Raw genomic sequence first — 13,347 nt, 5'->3', positions numbered from 1 at the left:
GACAATATTCTTCTCTTCATAGTTGCCCACGCGGTGGAAGCTGCCCTGGAAGGGGTCAGGGAGACAGGGAAGTAGCCCTGATGAAAGATGCTAAGAGCCTGGATCATGGACGTGCCAGTGGAGAGAGTGCTATTAAGAGGTCCGATCTGAGGGGCATCTTAAAAAGAGAGTGAGGGTGGGCGGGGACGGCCCGAGCCAGTGGGAGAGAAAGGAACAGGCGACCAGCTCCCCGTACCCTCTCAAGGGGCTGTGCTGATTCTTCTGTTCACACTGCCCCACCGGGAAAAACACTTCTATAATTTTTGTGCCCTCTTTTGAAGTTTTTGAAATATATTAATGGATCTTCCTTTCTAATTATGAAAGTAAAACATGCTGGTGCAACAGGACAGCTGTCCTATCCCACCCCTGCGGGCAGAGAAAGAAAGTGAAGCCACAGCGGAGCCCGGTGTCCTCTGCAGGGGGCACTCACGTATCTCAGCAGGGCCTCCTCGCCGAGGGCTCTCACCAAGCCTTTGGTGTCCATCTGCCCCAGCCTGAGCACGTAGAGGGGCCGCCCGTCTGCAGGGGGAAGGACAGGCGTTGTGAGCGCCATTCCTGACATGAGGCTGGGGACACAGCTCTGAGGCCCTGACAGGGAGACGGGCTCACCCAAGTTCCAAAGGAGCTTCCAGCGCTCTCCCGCTGAGGAGCAGCAGCTGCCTTCTGTGTTGCCCACAGGGCCCCTGCAACCCTGCCCCACCAAAGCCAGCCGACGGAGCAGCTTATTAGCAGGGCCCCGGAGACGCTCTGCACGGAGAGAGGGGGCCCAGCGGAGCTCTGTCCTCCGTCCGGCTCTACCACCCACACCGCGGCCATTGCCGGGCTCAGCCGTGACCCCACTCCACCCGCCACCAAGTCGAGTCAGGAAGCACCGGGCACGCCTTTCGACGGCGCAGGCTGTCCTGCAGGGAGCCGTGTGCAGGGTAATCCAACCAACCCACGCACACCTCATCATTCATGTTCGGGATCACTGTTCTTGGTTTAAGTTTTGTTCACTCTCCAGGTAGAGCTGAAATTCTGATGTACAAAACCTGGCTACACGTTTTTACAGATATTGCAGGGGTTAAGTCACTGGAAAGTACCTTTCCTAGCACTGTGCTCCTGAAAAACCTCTGCCTTCGAAGTTTTTAAAATAAAGTCAAACTCCACGCAACTAAGGACTGCAGTGGAGCAGGCTGCCCGAGGGCAGCGAGAGCAGGGAGGCAGCAGCAGCCTCAGGCCCTTCCTTCCACTCTGCAGGGCATCCCCAGGGCGGCGGCGGCGAAACGGGCATCCACTTGCTCAAGCCGGGGGAGGGAGGGGCAGCGTGCCCACGGGCCCGCCTGTCTCGATGCCAAGCTCCCAGCTACCTTTGTCGTGATGGTGCCAGCCTCCCGCGTAGTAGTCCTGAAGGACCTGGGGAGGTTGCCAGGTGTCGAGGATGTAGTCCACCTGGTGCTGCTTTCGCCAGGTCAGAGACTGACACAGGGTCTCTCTGGCTTTGTCTATGTTGAAGTCCCGGGCGCGCAAGAACCGGAGAATATGCTCATCTTTCGGGATCTGTTGAGAGTTAGAGATGTTTCTAAGCAATGTTAAAAGCTGCTAAGGGGAAAAACCAAGTTACCAACGGAATAAGGCTCTGAAAGTCTCACTTCTTATCAACAGCGAGCTGCACTATCGCACTATGTAAAATTAGCCATTACCAGAAATTCCTTAATGCTTTAGAAAATCAGCATGATTAGTCTGAATAACCTTCATGCTATTCCCATTTTAGTTTCAGCAAAGTAGAGTGAAGGCATAAGGAATTTCTTAAACACCAGATGCTTCAGTTCACTGAGCTAACCTACGAGTTATTATGATCTGTGCATTTTTCTGTGTATATATTACACGTAAATAAAAACCCAGAACACAAAACAGTGTTGTTGGTTTTGGTAGTGGTGCTGGTGTCCTGACACACAGGAACCTTCTCCAGGTTCCGCTCCTGGCAATCAACAAGTTCGACAGGTCGGCTTCCCTAAGTAAACCACAGGCCAAGGCTGCGTCTGGGTCTCCCGTGGACTGGCTGCCCTTGACCCCGGCCACGCACTCACTGCCACATGCTGCTGGTGCACAGATGGGGGAGATGTGGTTGGCACCCCCTAACTACCCCACTCCTGGGAAAATAAAGCACTGAGATGGCATCACCTTCTCTCAGAAAGGAGCACCGTTACAAGGAAGTGGCTAGGAATGGCGGTTCCAGAACCTAAAGGCCTGGCTTCGACCCCAGCCCACCACTCACTACAAGACAGAGCCTGGGCAAGTTACTGAACTCCTCTGTGTGTACCACGGGGCTGATAAAAACAGCACCACCTCACAGGGCTGCTGGGAGGATTTAATTAAGATCTTAAAAGAGAGGCTGGTGCACGGTCAGCACACAACAAATGGCAGCTCTTACCACAGGGGCTGTGTTCTCAATCACTAACACAAACGGTCCTCAGATGCTGGGCGCTAGTGACCAGGACTGACGGACTTAGAGGGCAGGCCAGCGAGTGAATAACACCCCGACACACAAATCCCTCTGCTCCTACTAGTCCCCGTCAGCTGGAGGATTACAAAAATCTAATTCCTGATGAGGCTGCTTACCAAAACCCTCAAAATCAAAGCCCAGACAGTTCGAACCTCGGAATAATCTGTGAACCACTTCCAAACCTTCTGAAAATTAAATGTATGAATACTTGGAATACAATATTGCTTTGCAACTGGACATATAATTGTTTTTCAGCAAGTCCATTCTCTGTAACATCTACAAAAGTACAGCTAATTATACACAGTAGGGGACCATAACTTGCCACGAAAGACTCGGATGCCACACACGGGGATACGGATTCAATGACTTTTAGACTGGAAGGGACATTCCCAGCTATGGCAATCGGGCACGTTTACTCTGAGTCACTATGAACAGGACCAGGGATCCGAGGTTTCACAACAGCGCCCCTGCACATGAGTGTGAATTCTCACTTTGCCCTTGTGGGTCTCCTGGAGCCACTGGCGAAGTCGGATCAGGCAGCTCTCCTGCAGTGGAGTCAGGTCACCCAGGTATCTCTTGATGTAGTCTGCGTCTAGTTTGTCTGGAATATAAATTACAGGACATCATTTACAACAAAGAACACAGAAGCTCGAAGGCTTCCAAAGTCCTCCTGCTTGGTGACGTTCCTGTGTGGTCCCGGAGTCTGAGAGGTGACGGAACCACAGGGACGGGGGACTCTAACCAGCTACCCTAGAGACCCCCAATGACAGTCTTTAAGCCCAATCACTGCCAGAGCCACACAGAAACGTGCCGATTCCTTTACACGCCCCGACTACCACCAGATCAACTCTGCTTGCAAGGTATCAACTCTATTCATGACAGAATGACAGCTGTTACAGATATTTAATGATATTTAATTCAAAGTTACATAAGGAGGACGCACATCATATAAAACTACGAAATAAAACAAACAAGTGGATCTAGACCTATTTTGGATGTTCAAGAACACAAGAAATCTTCCTCATAAGGTAACATAAACTGGAAGAATGAGATTTCAAATTAAGCATAGCAAAGAAAAATTCCCAAAGTGAAAAATAAAACGTATTTTTGCCAAACCAACTAAAATACCTGCCACCCATTGAAAAGTAACCAAGGGCACAGCTGAGCCGCAGAAAAGAAGGTATGGAAAGATAAATGCCAATAATTCAACAAAACTTATGAGGGCAGAATTTTCTTGTATTTTCTTATTTTACAATGGGCACAAGTTTGAGAAATAAAAAAGAGGTGTGTGCGCGTGTGTGTGCGTGTGTGCGCGTGCACGCGCACGGGCATAGCGCACGAGAAAGGCGGCACAGCGTGGTGGAGCCCGCACTGAGCCTCAGTTAACTCATGTATAAAATGTGAACAGTAAGCATTTCCTACCTAAAAGGAACGATCATGAAATGAGTGAACATTCATAAAGTGCTTAGAACGTGCCTTGAATCTAGTAAGCCTAAAATGTGTTTGGTGATGATATAATTGTGTTAGAAAGATCAGTTCCTACCTTACAATTCCCTGAAGATACCTTCAACTGAAATGAAAAACGTTTCCTGGTCTCAGTAAAAGAATAACTTGATACGTCCCTTCCTGCCCATTTTTTAAAAACTCATAAAAATAAGAAAAACTTATTTTTTTTTTAGAAGGAAGTTTCTTCATTCTAAGAGAAAAATAAAATCAATGTGTTATATAAGCCAGAGGAAAGGGGACAGTAACGAGATCAATTTTCTGCTCGTGTAACCTCTAAGCGTCCCGAGAGGCAATGGCTCGAGGTAAGCCTGGAGTCTTGCTCTCAGAGCGAAGCCTCGCTCAGACCCACCGTCAGGGGTCCCCACCGCGGGCTCAGGCACCCCGCTCGGGGTGCTGAGGGGCTCGCTGCTCAGCCCTTCCTTTAGCGCAGGGTCTGGGACCACTACAGCCAACGGCGCTGCTGGTTTCTTGCAGGATGAGGACATCTCTGAAGAGGGTGCAAGGGAAGGTGGAGTCCAGCGGGGCACAAACGTGATGCCTTCTTCTTCTAGCTGACGAAGGTAGTACTCAATGATCTCTTTTCCCTTTGAAGCAAAAGCGGTTTTAAAGTTAGTATATACTGAGTTTTCAAATTATTCATCCCTCACGGGTTTTTAAAACCATGATAAAAACTGAGTTACATAAATAGGAAAAAGAAAAGCCAAATGCCTTTGTGGCTTGTTTTTTTTTTTCATAATCTTACTTCCTCTTCTCTAAAGGTCTAGGAAATCATATCTAAGATGGAATTTTTTATATAACCAGTTAAAAGCACTGATTTACCACACTGGTACTCAACATGTGCTTTGTGTCTCAATCCAAATGCTTTCCAGTATCACTTAAAACAAGCCTTCAGAAAGCACTCCTAATCCCATACATACTGATACGTTTCGCAACCCAACTGCCACAATGATGAGCAGCAGCATGAAAACCAGAAGGAAAGGAAGACTCCAAGGAAGACGAACCTCACCTCTCAGCGCCTGGGACCCGAGAGACCCCCTGAAATGCCTCTTCAGGACAGCAGCGCCTTCACCCAGCAGGGCCCTGCTGGCCCCGGGGCTGCTGGGGGCTGCTGCCCGGCCTGACTGCAGCGCCCACCTTTCCCAGAAAGCCCGGGGGGGGGGGGGCAGGCCAGCGCCCGCAGACCCCTCCTCCTCAGTCCCCCAGCGACCAGCATCACCTGCAGCCCCGCCCACCCCTTCCACCCCCGGGAGCCCTGACTAACCCGTTCCCAGCCTCCCAAAGAGACTCCCGCCCACCCGCTTCCTTAAAATCCCAAGACAGACTCACTTTTTTAATGTTGCTGGTATACTGTTTCATTGCAATTTTTTCCACTGTACTTTCAAAACCAAAGAAAGATTTAATATCTAAACTTGCAGACTGTTCAAAACAGGTCCAATCTTCATTTTCAGGGTGAACCTGCAGGTAAAAGAGAAAGTATTCCCACTAATTATACTGACAACTGAGAATATCATTTGCTCCTCAGTCAACTGGTACCCAGGAGAAACACTTATTTTACTAATGATGTTATTATCATGAAAACAGCAGATGGAAAAATTACACAGAGAGGTTCAAATTCATGAAAAGGCTCAAATAATGTTTCTAAAATAGTCTAAAAGTGACTATTAGAAGGAGAGCTTCATTTTCGTTCTTGGTTCAGTCATTCATTCACCATATTCATCGAGCCATGTTCTCCACCATGAACAAAACCAAGATCCCTGCCTTGTGAAGCTTCCAGTCTAGCAGGAGGAGACTGACAACTGGCCACAAACATACAGGTAAGAAATGATATCATTGTTGAAGATAAGCACTATGGACAAAAGCCAAGTTGGTGCAGGTTAAAGGGATAGAGGGCAGGTTACAGAACCGGACAGGGTGCTCAGGGCTGGCTCCATCGAGAAGGGGAGAGCTGAGCGAAGCCGGAAGGAGGGAAGGACGGGAGTCAAGCGGAGGTCTGGGGGCAGAAGGAGCAGAGGTCCTCCGGGAAGTTCGCCTACACGACCACAGCCAGCGAGACAGCGGGCAGGCCGTGCCCAAGGCAGGCAGGACAGCAGAGGAGAGATGAGGAGAAAACAGGGCTTCACGAGCCACTGCAAGGCCTCTGGGCTTTTCCTCTGAGTGAAATGCAGAGACACTGCAGGTGTTTGAGCCCAAAGAAAGCATGACACGATCTGACATACTTTAAATGGATCACTTTGGATTCAGTGTCGAGGATATATTGTAGGAAAGTAAGGGTGGAAGCAGAGAGACCTATTAGGTTTTTCCAATAATCTGGTCAGAGAAGTTCTTGAAAAAGGGTGGTGAGCAGTGAAGACGGGGGGCAGATAAACACACTCGGCTCCAATCTTCGGGGGACACAGTAGCCTGGGTCCCTCAATACACATTTCTAAAGTGTCAGAGTGGCCAGAAAAGACGTGGCATATTAAAGAACAAGTCAGGCCATCACTTGGCCACCTGAACTGCGACAGCAATGTAATCCACCCTGCAGTACACCACACCTGCCGCTCCCGCTCGTCAGAAACCGGTGACTTTATGTGATGAAGAACTGCCCTCTCAGACAGAGGCAGCCCTCACGCGCTGCTTAAAGCAGTGGCCAAACAACCCTCAGAAGCTCCGCGCCAGCACACTCTGCGCCTCTGCCTGAGCGCCGGTTACTCACGCTGTAGCAGCAGTGCTCGTTGATGATGACGCGGTTAGAAAACGTTTCATTACGGGCCTCAATGTGCAAAGTACGTTCCCGAGAATTCAGTGAGTTTTTCTGGATAAAATAAACATAATCGACTCCTGCAATCTTTAAAACAGAAACAGAAAGAAAACGGGTTAATAACAAGAGCAACAGAAGCTATAAGCATAAGTTCATTTTGGTTTTGGGGGGACTGCCTTTTAAGGTGTCCTTTTCAGTTACCTTTTTCAACAGTCTAGGGGCATCTATATCCAGTTTGCAGCGCCTTTCTATAACATGAATAGCCCCATCTTCACTCTTGAATTCATTCACAGTGTCACTGTCCACAAACATCGGAATCAAAGGACACGTAGGGAACCTCCTTTCATAGGCCTATGAATAAAATTTTTTAAAAAAGGAATTGAACAAAGATGCAACCTGACAGTCTGTCTTTGACAGTCTCCCTGGAATAAAATCACCTCTTAATACATGGCAACACGTTACATCACAGCCATCTTCATCTTTACACCTTAAGCTTTCATGATTTTAAAAAGAAAAAGACATTCAACGTTAATGGACTGGAAGACTCAATATAGTAAAGACGTCAATTTTCTCCACGTGGATATAGAGTTTTAACAAATTCCTATCAAAATCACAGCAAGATTTTCTTCTGTAGCTTATAGACAAGATTTAAAAATTTATATGGAAAGGAGAAAGAACGAAAATAGCCAAAACAATTCTGAAAAAGAAGACCACATTGGGAGGCATCCCTCTCCTGGGGATTAAAGCTTACTACACGGCTACAGGAATCCAGGCTTCGTGCACGGGTGGAGGGAAAGACACACAGGTCAACGGACAGAGCAGAGAGCCACAAGCTGACCCACACAAACATGCCAACTGACTTTTTTTTTTAACAAAGCTGCAAAAGCAATTCAATGGAAGAAGGATGGCCTTTTCACACATATTACTGGAGAAATTACACACCCACAGGCAAAAAAAAAAAAAAGGCCTCGACCCCTCGACCTAACCCCACACCTTACATAAAAATTATATCAAAGTGGATCATGAACTTAAACATTTCTGTAACATTCTTGAAATGACAAAATTATAGAAATGGATAACAGATGAGTGGTTGCCAGGGGTTAAAGAAGGGCGGGGGGTGGGAGGGCAGTGGGTGTGACTACAATAGGGCAACAAGACGGGGGCACTTGGGAGATGTTCTGTCTTGACTGCATCATGTCAATATCCTGGTTGTGATGATGTACAACAGTTTCCCTGGATGTTACCATTTGGGGAAGACGGGTAGAGAGCACATGGAATCGCTCCATAATATTCCTTGGGAATAATATGTTATTAATATACTATGAGTCTACCATTATCTCAAAATGAAAAAAACTTAATTTAGAAAAAAGAAAGAAAAAGACTTGCTACATAATTCATCCAAACTTTTAGAAAATGTACTTAGGCACCAGATTTAGTTTGCTCTGTAGCAATCTGTGAAGATTACCGAAGATACTGTTGAATTCACACTAAAACCTAAGCCATCCAAAGGATCACAGGTGTGCAAACACAGGAAACCACAGGGCATGGGATGACAAGTGTCTGGCCGTAAGAAGAAACCTAAAAAAGGCCCAGGGCTCGCCTCGCAGTTCTGCTCCCCCTATAATAAAGGACGGTACCGTGAGATGTTGTCATGTTAGATTGACGGACGCCACTCCCCTCTTAGGCGGGAGTAGAAACGGAGGCAAGGGGAATTGAGACACCCCATCTTTAATGACAAGCAAGCACAGATTTAAGGAAGAAATTTACGGTGTTGAAAGATTAATGAAAGTGTGGAAATGGCACAGACTGCTCTGACTGCACTTCTAACAAGGTGCACGTGGTTTCAGAACACCATCATACTAAAAAAGTTGGCCTTCTTGGAGAAGTTCCCTGAAGTTCCCCTTCAACAGGCTCGACCATTTGAACGTAAGTACACTCATCACACGAGCGGTCACAGAAGACCCTGTAAAACACCAGAGTGACCTAGCAATTCCTCCACCCAGGATGTTCACGACCATTTCATTCCAAGTAATTCTCAGTTTTCTGGTATCTCATCTTCTCTCCATAACATTATAAAGTTACCCCAATCTGAAAAATGTATGCTGCCCTCCTGCTCTTTATATATTTATACTGTACCAAGCTAGGCAACATGGGAGGAAGGGGAAGCGGACAGTTCGGGAAACAGTGTCAGGGAAATACACAGGAGTGTCCTAAGAATAGCAAGTGCTGTAAGGGCTCAAGAAGAAGAAAACACACAGCTTAGAGGAACAGAGGGACGGAGGCTTCGGAAGGCTTCCAGCGAGAGGAGGCATTTACACCGGGCCTCAAAGCATGGAAAGGGCTGCTCATAGTCAGCGATGAGGGGAGAACATTCCCAGGAAAGAGACCCCAGGAGCGCGACTTCGAGGATACCTCGGGGCGTGAGCACAGAACCACAGCCGGCAGAGGAGGGAAACGGGGGCCTGCAGTGACGCCGTGACAAGGAACATCCCAGCTCAGCGCCAGCCGCGTAGCCAGGCCCCGAGAGCAAGACGGGGGTGGGGGGGGAGACCAGGACCAACAGGAGGCCCCGCCCTCTTCTGCAGGGAAGGAGGGAACGCTACCATGTGACCAGATGGTCAGGAAGGGAGGCAAAACCCACATGGTGACCAATTACATTTACTTTTTAAATGTTTTTACTTTGGGAGTTGAAAATATAATCTTCATGCTTATGTACTCCCCGCCATTCAAATACATTCTGAGTTCCGTGACTGCTACCATGGGATGATAAATCGCACGATAATTCCCTTAATGCATATTATAATAAACAACGTTTAAGAAGTTTATTCAGCCGCTGAGATCGTAACATAGATAATTTAGGCCTCCACGAGGCCCTAAAATTTGTTAGTATTAAGTACTGCACAAACAATTCTCGAAAAAAAAATTGCTGACTATCATTTGTTCTACACACTGACACTGTCTAAACTGACTTTTAAATTTTACTACATTAAAAAAAAAAACTGGCTTTGTCCATTGCAGCACTATGACATATCAAGAAACTGAGAATACAAGGGCTTCAAACAAAACAATTCTTTTTAAGTTACATAAAAGGTAGAGTAAGCACTTAGCAAGAAACAACCTAGGCTCGGATGTCTCCTATTTAAGTACCTGTTATATATCATTTTCAGAATACCCACATCTTTAAATTCTTGAAATAGAGTGGTCAGCATAAGGCATTACCCACACAAGCTAGCCCTGAATTTAAAACATAGTAAAAACTTTCCATTCCCTGTAAAATTATCCCTCCATGCAGATTCATATTTGCAGAGACATCCATTTTTACCTCGGTATGCCCCAACCAAATGGCATCTGAGGTATCCAGGCTAACGAGCCACTAATACAGGAATCGGTATGCTCCTCTCCAAAGCTCTGTCGTGGTGGAAAGTGGTTGGTAAGCATCTACCCTCCTTCCTCCACATCCGTCACCCTGCCACCAGATGCAGGGTGACACTCAGCCACAGGGCAGAGACCAAGTCCTTTTTCTCTTTGATTATCCAGGAGAACAAGGACCTTACTCAATGCCTAGTAAGAAGAGAGTCACTGTTCAATAAACATTTTTTGAAATACGGAATAAAAGCTTCCTAAATAAACCAATGAATCCAGCTTTTTGCTTCTGTGCTCACTTACCCTGGCCTTTCAGAGATATGTGAGGTTAATGAGTCCTGCGTACTGTTAGCATAGAAAACCCTAACTTTCTAGAGGGTTAAGGAAAAGGAAGACTGCAAGAAGTTGACCAAACTTTAGTCTCTGAAACTGCTTAGGATACCAGTACCCTAGTCTTCCAGCATGAACTACAACCTGTAAAGTTTCTGGAGCCTCTGAAAAAGAGCAGCATTCTGATTTTATTCAAAATAAAATATATAATATTATTAATATAATTAATATATGTTCTAGCTCCATCCACAGGAAGGGCCTACAAGTGATGACACCTCAGCTGCCATGAGCAAACTTGGCATCCAGATCTTGTTTCCTAAATACCATTCCCTACTAGAAAGGAAGCTGTGCTCCCTGGAGAAATGGCTGATCACAAGTCTGGAGCAAGGAAAGGTCAAGGTTAGTCTGAAGTATTTCTTACCAGAAATCAAGGAAGTGCTCAATGACTGATGGGGAACCAGCCTGAAGGGGTTCCACTTGCCAATCCCGGGATAATTTGAGCAACATAAAGAAAAAAGGTGGTAAAGCTTTATAAATCATAGAGTGATCCTCAAGAAATATGGGCGGGGGAGGAAATTTTACAGAAAAAGATCACCTAATAATCATAGAAGGAATAACAGAATTAGAAAAAATCATCATTCTGCAACCGTCAATTTATAATAACTGATTCAGGCAAGGATCATAAATGGTTGCTACAGAAAGGTAGTCGCTGGAAGATACCACAGTCTCAAATTATCGTCCTGCCGATCATTAGTGACAAAGGCACAATGGTACCTTTATAATGGAAAGATCTAGTAGACATCACCTTAACCAAACGATTGCACTTGGGACAATCTGACAATCCAATGGTTGCAATGGAAGCACACACAAACCCACGAAGTCCTCACGACGCAAAGGGCAAACTAAAGCTAATCGTGGGGAGCAATCAGACGAATCCAAATTGTGGAATATTCTACAAAATAACCAGCCCGGACGCTTAGAAAAGAAAAACTGTCCACGTCTTGAAAGGTGGACAAAGAAAGCAGGGACGTGTCTACAATAAAGACAACTGAAGAGACAGGACTATGGAATGCAATGCTGTCCTGGTTCCTGGATTGGAATAAAAATAACTCTATGTACTCCTTATTAAATAATATTATTCTATCAGTGTCAAATTTCTCAGGTGTGATAATGATGACAGTTATGTAAGGAGAACATCTATTCTTCAGTATTTAGGGCAAAAGTGTTAATATGCAGCTTACTTTCAAATGGTTCTGCAAAAAAAAAAAATATATGGTGTGTGTGTGTGAAAAAGCGAGATAAAGCAAATGTGTTAATTTACCTGGGTGAAATGTATACAGGTGCTCACTATACTTTATCAACTTTTTTTTTAAATGACATTTGTTGTTGCCTTTTTTAAAATATTTATTTATTTGGCCGCGCTGGGTCTTAGTTGCGGCACACAGGATCTTTGTTGCAGCATGCAGGATCTTTAGTCGCTGCATGTGGGATCTAGTTCCCTGACCAGGGATCGAACCCAGGCCCCCTGCAATGGGAGCGCAGAGCCTTAGCCACTGGACCACCAGGGAAGTTCCTTTTTCAACTGTTTTTTAATAGAAATTTTTCAAATTAGAAAGCTGGGAAAAATATTAATAGGAAAAGGTAACCCTGGGGGGAAGTCCTCACGTAAACCAACAGTGCTTTTCCAAGTAACTGATTAAATACAACATTGTCCCATTTTATACGTGAAAATGTACACAACTTTTAGGTTTGCCCACAGCCCTAACCCAAGGCGCACCTGCTCCTCCTTGTGGGGCCTCCTGCCCGCGGCCGTCCACTGCAGCTCGGAGGAGACACAGGCCCAGGGAGCTCCAGCTTATGGTTTTTCAAGAGAAGCCAGCAATCCGGATTTTATGAAGCTTCCCTATTTTTATAAAACCCTGTTTGGTCCAAAGAGCCCACACTAGCAGGCCTTCAATTTTATCTCCGCAGGAAGAAATCTCTAGGAGAGAAGTGAGGAAGAACCCCATATTTCAACGCTCACCAGGTTCCAACCACTGCGTCAGAAGAGCAGAGGTAACTTTCAAATGTCTTATTTTTTTGCCAACTATCTGCAATATTATCAAGTCATTTCCTAATCACACTCGATATTTAACAAATACAAAAATCAAGAAAGGCTGAACAAAAGTAACTCTTCCAGAAGTAGTTTCTTCAGAGGGGGAGAAATGTTCTTTGATGTCTCCTCTTAAAAGAAAAATTACTTTTGGAAGAGGAATAACCATTGTAGTCATTTGCTCACTCTTTTTGTCTAACTTAGTGATCGTTTCAATGGTAGAAGCAGCACTAAAGCCTTGTCCACTTGCCCCTGAGAGGAGAGCTGCTCCTGGGTAGCAACTCCCGCCCACCTTCCTACACCCACTCTTCCTCCTTCAAAAGGGTTCTGAGCCTGCAATTTGGGAGCTTGGAAACAGTACTTTCGGTTTTTAACCAACCTCCGAATGCAATTGTGACATATTAAAAGCTGGTACTGTGCCAAAGAAAACCATATTTTAGTGAAGACATTTCAACTTGTGCATTAATGAGCTTAACACTGCATAGTGCCAGGAAAACCCATTTAAAAGAAATTCCATTTAAAGAACCTACCTTTAAATTGAACTATGTTCATACCCAATTTAGCCAACAAACTAAGCCCGTTGCTTTCCCTCAACTTGTCTATCCTGTGGCACCAGGCTTGACCCTCATGAACAGATAGGGTTCCACCCTGGAAAGAATCAGTAAGTGAAAAAGCTAACCATGGCTTAAGTCTCTCTTAGAAGGTGCCAGTGTTCAAAGAAATATACAACATATCAAGAAAACATGGCAAGTTGATCAAAGTCCCTCAGAGTTATATTTCTACAATTCACGG

At 45.7% G+C, this 13,347-nt stretch overlaps 1 protein-coding gene across 1 annotated transcript in view; it reads right to left on the bottom strand.

The window, feature by feature from the left end:
- SEC14L1 (SEC14 like lipid binding 1) overlaps positions 1 to 13,347 on the bottom strand; it is a 51,951-nt gene that overhangs the window by 10,470 nt on the left and 28,134 nt on the right. Inside the window, exons 3-9 of the mRNA XM_030837804.3 lie at positions 6,972 to 7,121; positions 6,726 to 6,857; positions 5,357 to 5,485; positions 4,380 to 4,614; positions 3,016 to 3,125; positions 1,389 to 1,578; positions 470 to 558 (exon numbers count right to left, since the gene is read on the bottom strand). Coding sequence (XP_030693664.1) covers positions 470 to 558; positions 1,389 to 1,578; positions 3,016 to 3,125; positions 4,380 to 4,614; positions 5,357 to 5,485; positions 6,726 to 6,857; positions 6,972 to 7,121 — 1,035 coding nt within the window. The remainder of the gene's footprint in view (positions 1 to 469; positions 559 to 1,388; positions 1,579 to 3,015; positions 3,126 to 4,379; positions 4,615 to 5,356; positions 5,486 to 6,725; positions 6,858 to 6,971; positions 7,122 to 13,347) is intronic.

This window comes from Globicephala melas, chromosome 20, assembly GCF_963455315.2.
Source record: "Globicephala melas chromosome 20, mGloMel1.2, whole genome shotgun sequence".
NCBI lineage: Eukaryota > Metazoa > Chordata > Mammalia > Artiodactyla > Delphinidae > Globicephala > Globicephala melas.
Note: the sequence above shows the minus strand (reverse complement) of the source record. Positions and strands in the feature narration are given on the sequence as shown.